Here is a 16,558-nt window from a genome sequence, read left to right on the forward strand (position 1 = left end):
GAAGGAAGCTAGATGCCCAGAGGAAGTCATTTTGTCCTTCACTGTGATGGTAGCTCATTTTCAAATGAGTTCTGTTTCTTCTAGTTTGTTCATAATGGAAGTCCTTTGGTACCATTTTTGTTCAAATGCTGCAACTATGTTCATACTCGCAGATGCTGTCTGCAGATGCCGTCTGCAGATGCCCTGGGAAGGGTAACACCTGAGGGGAGCCGTTCTGTGGCCACCCTAAAGAAGTGACAGGTGGGGGCTGGGTTGTGGCTCAGTGGCAGAGCGCTTGCCTGGCACATGCGAGGCACTGGGTTTGGTTCTCAGCACCACATACAAATAAATAAAATATAGGTCCATCAATACTAAATTAAAAAAAAAATAAAGGTGTTGTGTCCATCTACAACTAAAAAAATATTTTTTAAAAAAGAAATGATAGGTGGAAAATAAAAGTATCTGATTTTAATTCTCAATTAGGAGTTAGTTTCATAGGATTTAAAATGCATTCCTGAGACAGTGGAACACAGAAGCTTTTAAAAAAAATTTTTTTTGTTACATTAATTAGAAAGTGGTAATCTGATTCTTGGTCACTAAATCTTCAGAAAAGGCTATAGGTTTTTAAAGTTTGTGAATATCATGCTTCTCCCCAGAATTCAGCGTCTCCAGTAGATAAGCTCATTCGTGAACCGTGAAGGAAGGAGTTTTTGTGCACTTGGGAAGTGAGGTATGCTTCCTTGGATCAGTGTGCATACAGCTGTTCCCTTCTACCTGTTATTTTCACTTGGAGGTTCCGTTTGCCACTCTTTAGTAGAATGTGATTCAGTATGTTGAATGACAATTTGTGCTGTGTCAGTCTGCTTGGGAAATGGATTAGAGGCTATAGGAATCAGCTTGGCATCTTTTTAAAGTAACGTTAGACCCTTGGTCTCCAGTTCCCTGAACTTGTTCTTTGTTGAGAGCTTTCTCCTGGTAGGAATGAGTCAAGGAATAAACTGATCCCAGACTCTCCGTGGCTGCTTTTGCCACATCATGCCCTGCCTTACAGTCAGGGAACGCTGCCCAGAGGAACTGGGGGCCAGGAAGCTGCCTCTGGAAGCCAGGCAAACACGTGTGTCCCACTTACTCTTGCGGGGATCCTGCTCTGTTTCAGGACCCATGATATTTTGCTGCTTCTAGGCAAGCTCTGAGTTGGCAGCTATCCTGCAGGCCCCATATTGAGGGTTGCATTAGAGACCCTCTTGGTTTTGTAGGGCGCAGTTGGTCATGATGTCTGAGGGATGCTGGGAAGGCCAGGAGGGCTGGAGCCTCTAGTCCTTGCTGCCTGGGGCTCATTTGCAGAAAAGAACTGGCTGGAGTTGAGCTCTCCAAGCACAGGGAAGAGGCAGTCTTTGTTCTGAAGTGAACTCTATCCCCCAAAGAAAATAAATCAAAAGGAATTATAGCAGTGGTCTATCAGTGGTTTTTGGTTCATTTACCTCAGAATTGGCCTTTCTATTGGGGTTGAGTTTCTCCAATTACTAAACCTGTTTGTGGTAAAGGGCTGTGGAAAAAGTTACTTTGCACAAAGAGCAGACAAACAGTACTCTAGATTGTATGTTTGTGAACAGAGATAGAGCAAGACTTTAGGGGGGCTTGGACCTGGGGAAAGATCTGCCCACAGAGATCGTTCATTCGTTTCTTGCATCACTTTATCCCCCACCCTTCTGTAACATGCTTGCAATAGAAAGAGCTCAAAAACTCCCTACGAGAATCTGCTGCATAAGGTCACCCACATTTATCCTCCTGACTACCTACCCACCCCCACCAGCAGACATCACCACTGTCTCTCTTGACTCCTGCTTCCCTGCATCCAAACTTCTAGGTTTCTGTTTCTAGGATTCTCTCTTCACTTCAGTTGTAAGCTGGATCAGAGGTCATTAAGATTCATTGTCTACACTTAGTTTTCAAGACTAGCCATCTTGGGACTAGCTTTAGAGCCTGGAATTTCTCTTGTGCTTCATTTTTAGAAATGAAATCCATCTAAGCAAGTTCTTTACTGTTCCTAGCATTCATGTATACTTAGTATCAAGGACCCTGGACTGAGAAGGTCTGAAGTCTTAGCTAGAGCCTCTTGCTGGCTGAGTTAGGAACCTCATGTATCGTGTGCTTCCACAGCAGTTTGTTGACCAACTGTTATGACCCATAACCTCTACAGTGGAGGCTAAGTTAGTGTTCTCAAAACTGCTACCTCTGTAAGGCACCCTGGAGGAGTTAAATTTAATAGGGGCTATGGCTTGGACTGAAGAGCCAAGCTCTACTAGGTGCAGTGCTGGTGCATTTCATGGTAGCTGATCTTTTGAGGGAACCAGATGTTATTGGGCTCCCCAGCTTTCTGTCTCTTGCGTTTTCTAACCAGGGCCATAGGTCTACACATGACACTAAGTGTCGTTCCTCTGTGAAAGCATAAGCCACACCACTCATTTAGGAAGTGTTGCTTTACTGATTCTTGATATGCCATCTTCCCTGATGCTCACAGGGAAATGGGAGTTTCCCTGTGTCTGGGGTTTTAATAAATTGGGTATTACAGATTGTAATCCAAGATACCAGCTCAGAAGGTGAGGTCCTTTTAGAGTTGTTTAATTTATTATGTGCTAAGTAGTGACTGAGACTGCTTAAAAAACCAACAGGGGACTAGCCAGTGAGAGGTCAGACAGTGTGGCCTGGTTGGCTGCCTGGGTTGCCTTGATGATGTCACCTCACCTGGGCTCCTTATAGGTTAGGAAGTCACCGTGCTGGTGGTGGTTAATGCTTTCGTCTTCTGTGTGGTCTCATTTTGATGATTGTATCTTCTTCCTCTCTTACTGGTCATTCTTTCTGTCACAACACCTGAGGTGAATCTGCTTTGACAGAGAGAAGATTGTTTATGCTTCACAGTTTTAGAGGTAGAATTCCATGACTCATTGACCCCTTTGCTTTTGGCCTGTGGTGAGGCAGGTCATGAGGACAGGGAGCATGTGGCAGAGAAAAGCTGTTGGCTGGGAAGGAATGAGAGGAAGAGGTGGGGGCCGGGGTCTGTCTCCTCCAAGGGCACACCCCCCAAACCAGAAGACCTCCCACAAACTCCTACCTTCTAAAAGTTCTGCTGCCTCCCCCTGGGACCACAGGCTGGGGCGAAGCCTTTAACACACAGGACTTTAAGGGACACTTCAGATCTAAACGACAGGAACCTGTGGTTTATTTTAAGCATTTTTGGTTAAACACATGCACATGCGTGCGCATACCCTCCCACACACCTTCAAAGACAGGACACCCAAATACTCTCAGGCTGAATTGTAAATGTAATTTGGAATATAATTTGATTGACTAATCAAGTAATGCCATGTAATTATTAGTGGTTATTTTTTCTTCTGAGGTTGTTTGAAACTTGTTCTTTTCCCCCTAGGTGACAATCCCAATCTTCCGAAGGAGGACACCCCCACCAGCAGTCAGGACTCGCTGTCCTCCCCATCGCCCACGAGTGCAACTGTTCATGGGCCTCCTGGACCAGAGAGAAACCACCTTCTGTCAGATGGAGGGAGCTGTGGGGAGTGGACATCCACCACGTAAGTTGCTGTGCTTGGGTTTGGTGCCAAGTGGAGGAACACCGTGACCATCTTCTGATGTTTACATGGCCAGTGGGCACCCAGGACACTAGATCCAAGGACCCTTTGTCTCTACAGTGGTGCTCCTGAGGGAGAAGGGCCATAAATCAAAACCTTTTCTGCATATTTTCTCCATGTTCCCTGTCTAGAAGGGGTAATGGGTGCTACCTCACATCTGATGTAGGTTCAGTTTGTGGCAGTTTGGGGACATACAAAGGAAATTTGTTACTGTCATTCTTGGGATGTTTTCTCCCTAGTTATGCAAACTTTGAGAGAGATGAGGATATATGCATGGTGACGGATAGTCTTTCACAATTGTCTAGGGAATATTTCAGGCATATGATTTTTTGACAGCTTTGTGTTAGCATTCTGGCCAATTTTACTCCTTAGCTTCTTGCATAATGGAGACTTGATGAATGACATCTGACTGTCTGTTCTCTTTGATTTAGTGCCAGACATGTGCAGATCAGCTTAGGCATATTAGTACAAATCATACTAATACAAAATACCTTGGACTTGCTTGATTACATGAGGTTTTCTCTTGCTGTGTTGACTCAGACAACAGAGTGAGTACAAATTCAGAGTGGGCGGGATCTCTAAAGGGCATGCAGTTTTAAACAAATGCTCGGAGAAGACAAAAACAACTTCACTAACAATTACAAGACATTACTTGATTAGTCAATCAAGTCACAACCAAAAATATATTTATAATTCACCCAGAGAGTATTAAAAAATTTTTAAACCAAAGTTGCTTAAAATAAATCGTAGATAATGATGTCATCTGACCCCAGTTGGGCATTCTTGGGACTTTAAATGGATTGGAAATTGTTCCTCACATTACTTGGCTTTTTATAGTTACAGCTGGATTCACATGAAATCATTATGAACTTATTAAGTATTAAGATAGACCAGGAGAAATCTGGCATATTGAAATTTTGGGGTGACCTGAAGACTCTGAAAAGCTTACCTAAAATCTCAGTGAAACGCTAAGTATGGAAACAAATTCTCCAGAGGCACACCATGTCCCTCCTCACCCCAAGATAGTCATATATGTTTATTTACATAAATTGTTTATGGTGGATTTAAATATGTGTTTCTCAAATTTTGCTTGTCACCTTTACTACTCTTTATCCACTATAAAAAGTCTCTTTGGTGGCTCAGTGGTAGAGTGCTTGCTTAGCATGTGTGAGGCACTGGGTTTGATTCTCAGCACCACATATAAATAAACGAATAAAATAAAGGTCCATTAACAACTAAAAATACATATAAAATAATTAAAAAAAAAAAGTCTTTCTCTTTAATACTACTAGTAACCATAACATCAGTTGCACAGGAACTCAGAAACTCTAGCCCTGGCTGAACTGGAGGTAGAATTTAGCCTGTGTGTGTTTTAGTGAGAACCAGATCCCTAATTATTTCTTTCAGTAAATGTATATCTCAGAGGAGAACAGTTTAGTCAGTTATTTTTCTTCCATAGTGGCTCTGCAGAAAAGAGACATTATGAGCCATGGGATGGCGTTGAATTCACAACACATCCGGGCCTGAAACAAGAAGAGCCTGATATTTTTGGTCATAAATCAAATGAGGAGTGAAATCCCCAGCTTCCTATTCATACACATTTGAAAATGTCATGAAAAGCACTCTAGTTTCCAGAGGCCAAAAGGGGTGGGGGCGGGAAGTAGTGGAAGCGGGTCCGGGAGGGAGGTTTGTTATAATGTAGAATTGCTCCTATTTCAAGAACTTGACTTTCCTCATGCAGTGGATGAAATGCATTTCTGTTTCTCTTAAGCATTAGATTGCTGCGGGCATGTGTTTTAAAGGATTTACTTGGGAGAATATCAGCCCAGATTTATCTTTGGTGTGACTATTCCTGAAATTTGAACACATCTCAGAATCATCTGTAGGGCTTATTAAAATCTGTATCCACGCGCTGGTAGAGCATGTGTTTAGTGTGCATGAGGCCCTGGGTCTGCTTTTAAGAACACAAAAAAAATAAAAATAACTCTCTGGGCTCTATCTCAGAGCTGATGATTCAGTAGGTCTGAGAAGTGGTCTTAAAGCCTGTATTTCTAGCAACTTCCCAGGTTAAGGTTATGATGGGTGAGCCCTGGCCTGGGGTCTGTTGTCTCTCCCTCCTTGTGTGGTTCATGTATTAATTATGGACATCTTTTCTAATGACTGTAATTAGGATAAGTGATTTCTTTTCCCTGTTTTTTCTCATGTTTTTATTTTTTATTGATACAATTATATATTTGTGGGATATGGTGTGACATTTCAATACATTTATATAATGTACAACAATCAGGTCAGAGTAGTGAGTACTCTGTTATCTCAAACATTTATCATTTCTTTGTTTTGGGAATATGTCCAGATCATCTGTATTAGCTATTTTGAAACATAAAACCAGTTGTTGACCAGTTACCCCCCTGTGCCATAGCGCATTAGAAGTTATTATTCTGGCCCACCTGTAACCCAGCACTCATTAAATACCTCTCTCCACCCCTCTCACCTCCCCCCAGTTTTTTTTCTTTTTTTGGTACCGGGGATTAAACCCAGGGGTACTTAGCCACTGAACCACATCCCCAGCCTTTTTAATATATAATATATATTTCACTGAGTTGCTTTTTGCCTCACTAACTTGCTGAGGCTGACTTTGAACTTGGAATCCTCATGCCTTGGCCTCCCAAGCCACTGGAATAACAGGCGTGCACCACAATGTCAAATTCATCCAGTCTCTAATCCTTCTTCTCCTCTACTTCTTTGAGATCAGTGGTTTTATCTTCCACATGAGAACATGCATTTTTTAAAACACTTATTATTTGGCATTAAGAAAATACTGCCTTTGAGCATTAGTTAATATTTGCCTTTTAGTAGTATTTGACATTTATGTGGTATGCATGTATGTATCTTTACATTTAATTTTTCCCTTACCCCAAGCTTGGTCATAGAATTCCCAGTGGTATGAATTTGATTTTTGGAACTTATATGCTTTGAACTTTCGTTTGTGATATTGACATAGTTATTGGTAACTAATTTCTTAATTATGTGCTTATAAAAATGCTTCCCTTTTGGGAAGCACATGTCTTTCTGAATATCATTGCATGTCTCTTCGGCCACTATGTTTGGTTTCTAGCTCATCTTCTTTCTTCCCTTAGAAAGATCAATTTTTTTTTTTCCAGGAATTCTGCAGACTTTGTCTTGCTGTTTTCACTTTACAGCATTTTTCTTTGTTTCCTTAGCACTTGTAAATTTAGTTTTTGTTGTGTGTGGTTCTCTTCTTTTGCTCACTTTTCATCTTGGTGTACCAGATACACAGTTTTGGCTATAATGGGTTCTTAGTAAATGCTGATTGTTCTAAAGTTGCTATGGAGCCATTAAAACTTTGTCCAGGGCTTTGAAAAGGAGACTATCTGTGCCACTTGATTTTCAACTAGTGTGGTTGACCGAATGTTCGAAAACCAACACTTACCTTATCTTAGGTCCTAAGGAATGGAGTCCACATACATGTGGATCACAGAGGACCCCTGTTTCCCTGTTATATAGAAATACCACAGCCTCCGCCACTGGAAAGCACATTTGCAGAGGAAAACCTACAGTAGCTGTGATCTGATAGAAGTAGTGTGTAAATACAGCTGTGGCCTCTGGCAGGTGGAAAACAATAGGCAGAATTGGATTTCTTGGGTTTCTGCTGATGTTTATGACTTGTGGGTTATTATTCATTGCAGTCAATCAATCTAGAGCTATTACTTACCTGTACACTCAGTAAGGTGATGGGTGACTTCATTGCCAGTGAAGAATTGCTAGCTCAGTTTCCTTGGAGGACATTACATCATAGGTCAAGATATTTCTAATGTTCCAAAGGATCCCCCACCTCCCAATAAAGTAGTTTTCTCTAAACAGGTTTTCCTCAGTTGTAATTGATGGAGCCAGGTCCTTGACAAGTAATCCTTTTAGGTTCCCTGCCACAAAAGAAAATCTCTTTTAAGAAATACGGGGCATTGCTCTCTGCTTCCTCTGCAGATTTCAAATGAAAAAGCATACTTCCCTTCCTGCCATGTTCAAAATGGTAGCATGCTAGAACAGCTCTTTCTAGCTGCAGAGGTGGTACCCTGAGGTGCATCTTACTCTGCGTCTAGCAGGTCAGGAGGGAGTGCTTTTCTTTCTATCCACTGAGAGGCTTGGCTTTGTTTATCCTGAATATTAAGGTATTGAAGAGCATCTATTCTGAGCTATTGCCCCCAGCCAGTGTGTGCTCCAGAGACCATGTCTACCCAGAGTTGACTTAGGTGGTTATTTATTTGCTGCTGGACCTTATGCATGCTAAGCACATTGTTTACCACTGAGCTGTGCCCCCAACCCTGTGTTATTTGAAAGTGCCCGATAATTTACTCTTCTTCCCATAGAGAGCCTCATGCATGTTATCTACATACCTTGGGTGCCCTCACTGGTTACCATTTTTACTCTTGTCAATGAAATCACTTGCTTCTTTAAATTGGGCGTGTTTAAACAAAGTTTTGAGGTTTCCCAGAGGCACCTGCTTGGCATTTCAAATTACTTGGTTATTGCTCCAAGACTTCTTCTTAGCATGGTGATGAATTTTGCAGTGAGATGCCAAAGTAACCCTTAAATATGATTTGTGGCTTAGAATGTGACAATAAATCATAAATGATGTGTCTGAAATTCAGAAAGTTAATCATTTTAAACAGTTTTTGAACAGATTTCTGAGGATTTTGGCGACGTTTTTAGAAATTATGGGTCAGTGGTCATGTAGTCTTCACTTTCTTCCTTCCTCTTCACCCTTCATTTCTGTCTCCCTTCCCCTTCCAAGAGGCCCTCCCAGCTGTGTGTGCTTTTGTTCCCATGTTCTGCTGTTTGCGTTGGGGGTCCAAAGCAGGGCCCCTCTCTTGGAGGCACTGCACCACTGAGCCGCACTTTCCCAGCCCCATCTGTGCATTCTGTGATTTCAGGGCTCCTGGTCTCTGTTGAACCAGGGCAATCAGTTCACTCTAGAAATTAGCATCTCAATATTTTGGCCATAATCCCATGATAATTATTTCACAAAGGAAAAAAAGGAGGGCTGCGTTGTGGCTCAGTGGTAGAGTGCTTGCCTAGCATAAATGAGGCACTGGGTTCAGTCCTGAGGACCACATAAAAATAAATAAATAGATAAATAAAAGTATTATGTCCACCTACAGCTAAAAATACATATTTAAAGAATAAAAAGGAATTTATTTCTTTGCATCTCAGTTTTCTTGCTCACAACTAAAACCAACACATATTGCTTTTGTAATAGAGGGAAGAAAGTATGTAAATTTAGAAAGAGATCAGGGGAGGGTCACACTTAAACCAAAGGAATGAACGGCCCATCATGGAATTTCCAGCATCTTTACTGGCTCTTGGGGAGATGGTTACCTAATAAGGCTAGCAAATTTTCTCTGTTTACCCCTAAGTTGGCCTTGGTTACAGAATGTGGTAGGTTCTGTGGATTGAGCTCTGTAGCAGGACCGTAGATAATAAGGATGTGCTGTCTGCTACTCGGTACTGTAAAGAAGGCATTAGGACCAGCACCTGCTTCCATAATGAAGAGAGCAACAGCCTCAGGGTGGACTCAGAGTTCAAAGTGAAGTCTAAGGAGTAACAGGGAACAAGTGGTCAGGGGTTGCATATCACCTTGCTGTGAGCCCATAGCAGCCTTTTAAATTCTTTTCAGACATTAGCTCCTTTCTGTGCCTCTTGTGGGACTGACGATGAGAGAGAGAATTTTTGCATTAGCAGAGGTTGGTGGTTTGAGACTAGAGACAGGTTTGATTAGTTACCCTCTTACATTTCTTAGAATCAAAGACCATGGAGCATTAGGTACTGTGGGCCACTGGACTTTGTGTTAGCTGTGCTCTCATGAACCTGTGGGGTAGAAATGTCTTCATTTTTAATGATAGGGAAACCAGGGCACAAAGGACACAGGGGGACTCACCCAGGCTACTCGGGGTGTAGGTGGAGTTTGACCCCTGCCCTTTCTGCCCCAGTGACTTATGGTTTTCTTAATTGTTTACCATAGAGATTGAAATTATCTAGATGGATTTGGGTAGTTGTTCAAATTGTAGGTGTTCTCCCAACCCTGACCTCTTTGATTCTGAAACCCAGTGTGACTAGCGTGACTTTCAGCTGGTTGCTGCCCTTGTTTTGAAGGGGGACTGACCCTACATTGGCCATGTGTCTGTGGTTTATAATTATCTGTGGGGAGTAAGCACTTGAAGCTGGTTTTTCATCAGCTAATACCTTGACTGGGAATTGGGGAGGAGGGTTATCTTGCCTCTTGGCAGAGCGGAGGCACTTGGAAATTTGGTATTTGCAATAGAGCTGTGTCCATGGTCTTTTAATGAGGAATACAATGTTCATTGTCTCCCTTTGGCTTCAGTAAAGTTCTTGATGCTAATCACAGGGGCTTGTGTACTTGGCCATTGACCATAAATGTCTGCTCGCAGCCATTTTGGGAGTACAACTTCTGGTCCTGCACTTTTCTTTGAATTCTTCTGCCGCAGTCCGGCAGCAATAAAATAAGGGGGGGGGGGACGAGCAACTTGTGTAGATTGATACAGCAGGAGTGGGAGCCGTTTATTGTAGGACAGGAGGGGTCTATATACATTCCACACAGCTTATCTAATTAACATAAACTAGATACAGCAGTCAACCAATAAGGAATCTCCACACTAATGGCTCGCTGGCATTACTTCACAAACCACTCCCTCTGCAAAATGCCAGGCGCCATCCTGACATTCTTCTCTCCAGCTTTGTGTAGAAACCTCGGCATTCCAACTGCCCAGCCCTTACCTCCTGTAGTACACAAGTGTTGTGGCTGGCTAGGGTGATTTTGGTATTTGTATTGCTTGTTTGGCACTTCAGTATAGCCTAAAACATGTCTTCCTTTGTCAGGTTGTAACTACAGATTCTGGAATTTGGAGGTTTTATTTTTAAGCTAGAATAGTAATTATCTATATAATTTTCTGTTATGTTTCATGGTGAAAAATCAACCTTCTACAATAAATGCACAGGTTTGAATTTAATAGTAGCTTACCTATTGTTTAATACTTCAAAAAGAATTAGCTTTGCTTTAGTCTTATAGTTTTGTTTTTGTTTTTCTTCCAGTAAAGTTTTTATTTTTTTAAACTTGATGCCATTTTTTAAATATATTTCCTGTTCAAGAATCATTTGGCTATGTCTCTATATCTAAACAAAGCAGGGGACTCATGAGCTTTCTGTGTAAGTTGGGAGGCAATTGAGACAGGTAAAGTGTTGATTTAGAGTCAAACAGGCCAGGCTTTGCATCCTCCTCCAGCTTCTTAAATCCTTGAAGGTCTTATGTAGGTTATTTAAGCAAACCAAGACTTAGCAAGATTATCCGTAAAGAGAAAAATATTACCCACCCCCTTATTGTTGTGAGGTTTCAACATATTGCATGTAATAAAACCCAATCCCTGCTCCCCTGCACGCTTACCTGTTGGGATTTTCCTTTCCCCAAGAGCCTCATTTGATCTTCTTAGTTTATCTTGACCTCAACTTCCTGGTTCATCAGCTGCATGATCACAGTGGCTCAGGGACATTGCCTCTGAAGTCTGGGAAAAGCCCTACTCGTTGATGTTGTTAGCTGTGATTGGAGGGCTCAGCATGGCCTCCTCTCCTAGCCTCTCTGTGAGTCCCTGAGAAAGGACCCTTGGGTGCCATATGGCCAAGGCACAGGGATCCCCCTGGGATCCAGCCAAGTCTGTGAATCATTTTGAGCAGGATGGGTGACTGCCCTGTCCCAATAGGTAACCCACCCATCAGCTCATTAAGTAACCACAGGAGTCTCTGACCTGAGCCGTTTGGGGCTCCTTCTGTAGCCCCATTTGTATCTTCAGCCCTCACATTAGCTGCTCCTCTTTTCCACACGAGAATCGTGTAGGTAGAAACACTCCAATTAGTGACCCTGCAGGACTGCAGCCCTCGGATCTTTAAAGCCCCATAATTTTTATGAAAGGAAGCTATAGTTCCTTTTCTGTTTAGCTTCAAGTTCAACCCTCTTACCTGATTCCACAACAGTCCACCTGGAAGGAAGGAAAACAGGATTCAAGGAGTACTAGCTGAGGGGGAGATGGGTCAGAGATACAATTCTAAGACAGTTGTCTTTGGCAAAACTGGAAACGCTCACCCTGGGAGTGATCTTTGTAAGACCTCAGATAATGAAATGGAGGAAAGCCACCTGGGAGCCTCAGCATGCCACAGGTGGAGGACTCATCTGTAGCCATGCCCTGCACAAGTCACTAGGGATTTCTTCCACACTCCTCCTCCCCTGCCTGACCACCTACCTCCTGTTTTTTGTTTTTGTTTGTGGCTTTGGTTTTTCCTCAAGGGTTAACAAATAATTACTTTTATAAGCTGGCTGGCTGGATTGGCCAGCTCCCTCCTGCCTGAGAAGAGATGGGGAGCAAAGAATGTTTTTGTCCCAGTAAAGCACTGGGTACTTGCAGGTGGGCTGTCAGTACACACCAGGGGGCCCTGCCACTGAGCCCCTGAGGACCCAGGAGGGTTTTGGGGAGTGTTTTCTTCACCTCTTCCACCCCCACCAAACAGATTCTCATCCAGTCCTTTTAATTCATGGGTCAGTGCTGTGGCCCATGACACCTGTCTTTATAAATAAAGTTTTATTGGAGCACAGCCACACTCAAGACATTTGTGTTTTGTCTGTGGCTGTTGTTACCCTACCATGATGACAGACTTGGGTGGTTGTGAGAGCGGTCCCACGGCCAGCAAAGCCTGAAGTGCTTCCTGTATGGCCCTTTATAAAAGACGTCAGCTCACTCTGATCTAAACCCCACAGTCTGTTTGGAAAAGGCCACATAGCTTAAAACCTGGTTTCAAGAGTAGCAGTGAACCACCACCTGTGACTCAATGGATGCTGCAGGTGAATTTTCTTCCCCCTGGTACTGGGGATTGAACTCGGGTGTTCTACCACTGAGCTACAACCCCCTCCCTTTCTATTATTTTTATTTTAATACAAGGTCTCATGAAGGTGCCAAAGCTGCCCTCAAACTTGCAACCCTCCTGCCTCAGCCTACTGAGTAGCTAGGATTACAGGCATGTAATTTTTTTTTTTAATGGAACATTCACACATATTTTCTTGGCATCAAACCAACCTTATGGGTTTTGGATGCTTTCAGGTGTGAGATCATAATTTGAAAAGATCTTTAGTTTTTCAGTGATGAAAAAGTTTATTTGGGTTTTTTTCTTATCTATTGTTTAAGAAAATTTTGGGGGGGGATAGTTTTAGATTTAAAGTTATGAAGATAGTACAAATTCCCATGGACCCTCCATCTATCTTTCCCTCCTGTAAATATCTTAGGATCATTGTACTTTTTATTAAAAAAAAAAAGTGTTGGTACAGTACTGATAGTGACACTACAGATTTCATATAGATTTCACCAGTTTTTCCTCTAATGCTCCTTTTCTATTCTGGAATTCAAACCAGGGAACCACATTGAATTTAATAACCTTTTTTTCTTTCCTTTTTAAAAGGGTGAGATCCACTTTGTTTCTTTGTAAATTCTCCTTTTTGACCTAAGTTGATGACTATCTTTGGGTAAGAAAATGGTTCCTTAGTGATGATGTAACGCTAGAACCAGAGGTGGGTCTGACTCAGAAATTCAGCCAGCAATGAGGACTTCATTTATAGGCTGCTTACTATACTCCTATCATGGTCATGTGCTTTATACCTGGTATCTTACTTAAATCTCACAGTGGCCCAGGTGATGGATAATGACCTTCTCTGTTTTATTTGAGGAGAGTTTAAGTTACTTGGCAAAACTTCAGTTTCAGTTGCAGATGACCCCGGCACGGGCTAGTTGCACCCACTGTGTAGCAGCCTCTGGGGGGCGCTCATTCTCTTTCTTTTTAGCACAGCCTCTAGAAAGAAAGTTAAATCCTTTCTTTTATTTAATCCACCCCACCCCCCACCCCCCCAAAAAAGGAAAAAGGCCTAGGGAGATGGTGATGATGAGATGCAAATGGGCAGATAGCCAGCAAGTGGCAATACCAGCTTTGGAACCTGAGTTTCTCCATAGAGCTATGAAGTGTCCTGTGCTCGTCATTCATATGGTTACTGTCCCTCTGTAGGCCTCCCTGCCTTTAGCCCTGGCTCTGCCTCCTGAGTGTCTGCACTCATATCTCTTCCTGTTCTCCTCATGTTCTGTTCCAGCCACTGAGGACTTGAGTGCCGTTTGTCACAACAAGGTTTGCTGTTGATGTGACCTGGATCAAATCACTCCCACGTTTCTGAGATTCATTCATCTCATGTGTCATGATATGATGGAATCCCTGGTGGATCAGTGCACGTGTGTTGTGTCCTGTACAGTGCCGGACAGCGTACAGTGGTGGCCCACACAAACCTGGATGGGGGAGGTGAGGATGATATCTGCAAGGATCACATCAGCCTCTGGCAGACTCTGCCACCTCCGGAAAGCCAGGTGATGGGAGGATGCTCCCTCCTCTGGTTCCCTGAGGGCCCCCATCCAGGTTTCCCTGTGGCGATCATCACACTGTGTTGTGCTTGTTAATTGTTCTTTCCCCACTTACTTGGCTGGGTGTCCTGGAGAGCAGCTACTGTCATAGTCCCTGGGTGTCCCCAGCCCAAACCCTGAGTGATGATGGAATGAGCGCATGTCAGACTCTCCCAGTGGGCAGTGAGGGCCTTCTTGTCCAACCCTGTGGATCATGGTGACTGCCACAGGCATTGGCTTCTCTGCGTCTCTGCCCCCACGCGATGTGCTCATTTGGAACTGAACACTGTGCTTGCTGTGGAATCCTCCTTCTCTGGCGCTTAAGGAATAACTATGGCATTTATTTGAACAGAGATTTCTCTATAATATACAGATCTACAATATTTCCTTCTGTCTTTATTAACATTTTCAAACACTTTTGCCCAGGACAGCTGTTCTAGACTTATGCTGTACATTTCCCAGACTGCCATGAAAGATCATTTCACTAATGTGTTCGCTCCTGCTCAGAGACCTTGCAAATGAGGTTTTAAAAATCTTTCATTCCAGTGCGAACTTCTGCTTTGATTCTGATATCATAAAGCTCTAGTCTGATATCGTGGTATTTGGAAAATTTAGTCATTTCAGATAAGCAGTCGTTTCTTGATACTGTTTTCTTGGCTCTCCCCCTTGGAATTTTAAATTGTACTCAGTGCTCTGAGATCCTGGGATGAGGATGTGTGTCACTGGCACTGCTCAAGGCCTGACCCATCTTTGCTGTGCAGGACATGTTTGTTAGGCACAGGAGTTCTCTGGGGACTAGTGCAGCTGGTGACTGAGTTGGAACAGTGAAGGTCCTTGCCCCCTCCCACCTTTCTGAAATGTCTGTGCTTTTCTGAAGCCAGAAAGGTTTTAGTATGCATGGAGCACAGAGTCTGTTATTGGAGGAGCTTGGATCATAGTTTGAATCAGCAGCAGCCTGGACTGCTGATTTGTACATTTTATACAAATAAACTCTGTAAAGTGCACATGTAGACAGCCACTGTCCTAATGCCATGTTTGTTTTTCCTCAGCACCACGAAACCTATAGGGTCTTTCCCTGAAATGTGACCGTGCTTTCCCAAGCTCGAGTATTGCTGCTTTTTCTAGCCAAATTCCCTCTTTACTTAGGCAAATGCATCTTGTGTCCCCTGCCCATCCCTCCCCAAGTCCTCCACTGCCCCAGCCCTCCCCAAGTCCTCCACTGCCCCAGCCCTCCTGCCTTTGGAAAAGCCATGCGGATATCACTATGCGTGTTTTCAGGAATATGTTTCTAAGTTAGCAACTTTGAAATCTTTCTATTTTCCTAGTGAAATGCTTCCTTTTCCTGATGAGATGGAAATGGTCTCCTTAAAGGCAGGTGGCAATATGGGCATTTAAATGGAGTCGTACCACTGCAGGAGATTCTTTCAGTATAAATTGGAAGAATGGCAAGCGGATTTTAGTAGTTCTCTTTAATCCATTTCTGTTTTGGTGACTGTGGTTTCTGAGCTTTTTAGGAAGAGTTGACTTCTTTCTCCATCTTTGTAAACCACAACTTGGCTTTGGAGAGACTTGTGGCACTTAGGTACTTTTTGTGATCGGTCAGCAGCTCATCGTTAAATAGAACTGGTGGTTTGTGCCCATGCCAGTCTTGCCATTAGACATCCTTAAAGGGGCAGTGGAAAGAAGGAAATACATAGAAGTTTTTAAACATTTATATTTGAAAAGTGGTGGAGAACACTTCAACTATTTTCACCACGTGGAGGACACTCCAACTATTTTCACCACGTTCTAGTCTATACTAGATTTATAAATTGTTCTCGTTTTTGATTTTTCACACAAAGCTTTGGTCAGCCGGGTTCTCCTCTGAATCAGAGAATACTCAAAATGATCATTTTTTTTTTCCGGTTCTCTCAAGAATGGATACTTTCAAGAACAGTGGAGGATGAAATGTTACTCTGTTTGCATGTAACTTGGTAGGGTTTCATGGATGTCGGCAGAAGATACAAGGTTCCCAGCCAGAGCCAAGGACTCTCTTGATCAGAGATATTAACAGTTCTCAAAACACTTCTTCAAATGCTCTTGTATCAGTTCCCACAGGGGGTTGCAACCTGGGTCCTCAAGCATTCCTGTGGAATATTCTAGTCAGGAACCCAGCCCTTGGAAAACCCAAATCTTTTCTGAGAGGTAAAACATTCTTTTTTTCACACACACACACTACCTCTGTCTTCCAAGGCTGTTTGCCCCACAGATATCCTGAAAAATAGAATCTGGACCCATGGTGGTTGCGCTTCCTGTTCAATACACGTGCAAAAACTAGGAGACCCTGGAGGACTGTCTCCCTCCAGTGTGTGGGTAGAGCCATTGTAACGGTGGGAGGGTGGCTGATGCCTTAGGGCTCTGTTCTTTCCGGGAACCCAGGTTGGA

At 43.0% G+C, this 16,558-nt stretch overlaps 1 protein-coding gene across 1 annotated transcript in view; it reads left to right on the plus strand.

Annotated features, from left to right (window-relative positions):
- Positions 1-16,558, plus strand: part of Arhgap10 (Rho GTPase activating protein 10) — a 302,252-nt gene that overhangs the window by 274,101 nt on the left and 11,593 nt on the right. Inside the window, exon 20 of the mRNA XM_026392727.2 lies at positions 3,407-3,566. Coding sequence (XP_026248512.1) covers positions 3,407-3,566 — 160 coding nt within the window. The remainder of the gene's footprint in view (positions 1-3,406; positions 3,567-16,558) is intronic.

Source organism: Urocitellus parryii, chromosome 10 (assembly GCF_045843805.1).
Source record: "Urocitellus parryii isolate mUroPar1 chromosome 10, mUroPar1.hap1, whole genome shotgun sequence".
In the NCBI taxonomy this organism is placed as follows: domain Eukaryota; kingdom Metazoa; phylum Chordata; class Mammalia; order Rodentia; family Sciuridae; genus Urocitellus; species Urocitellus parryii.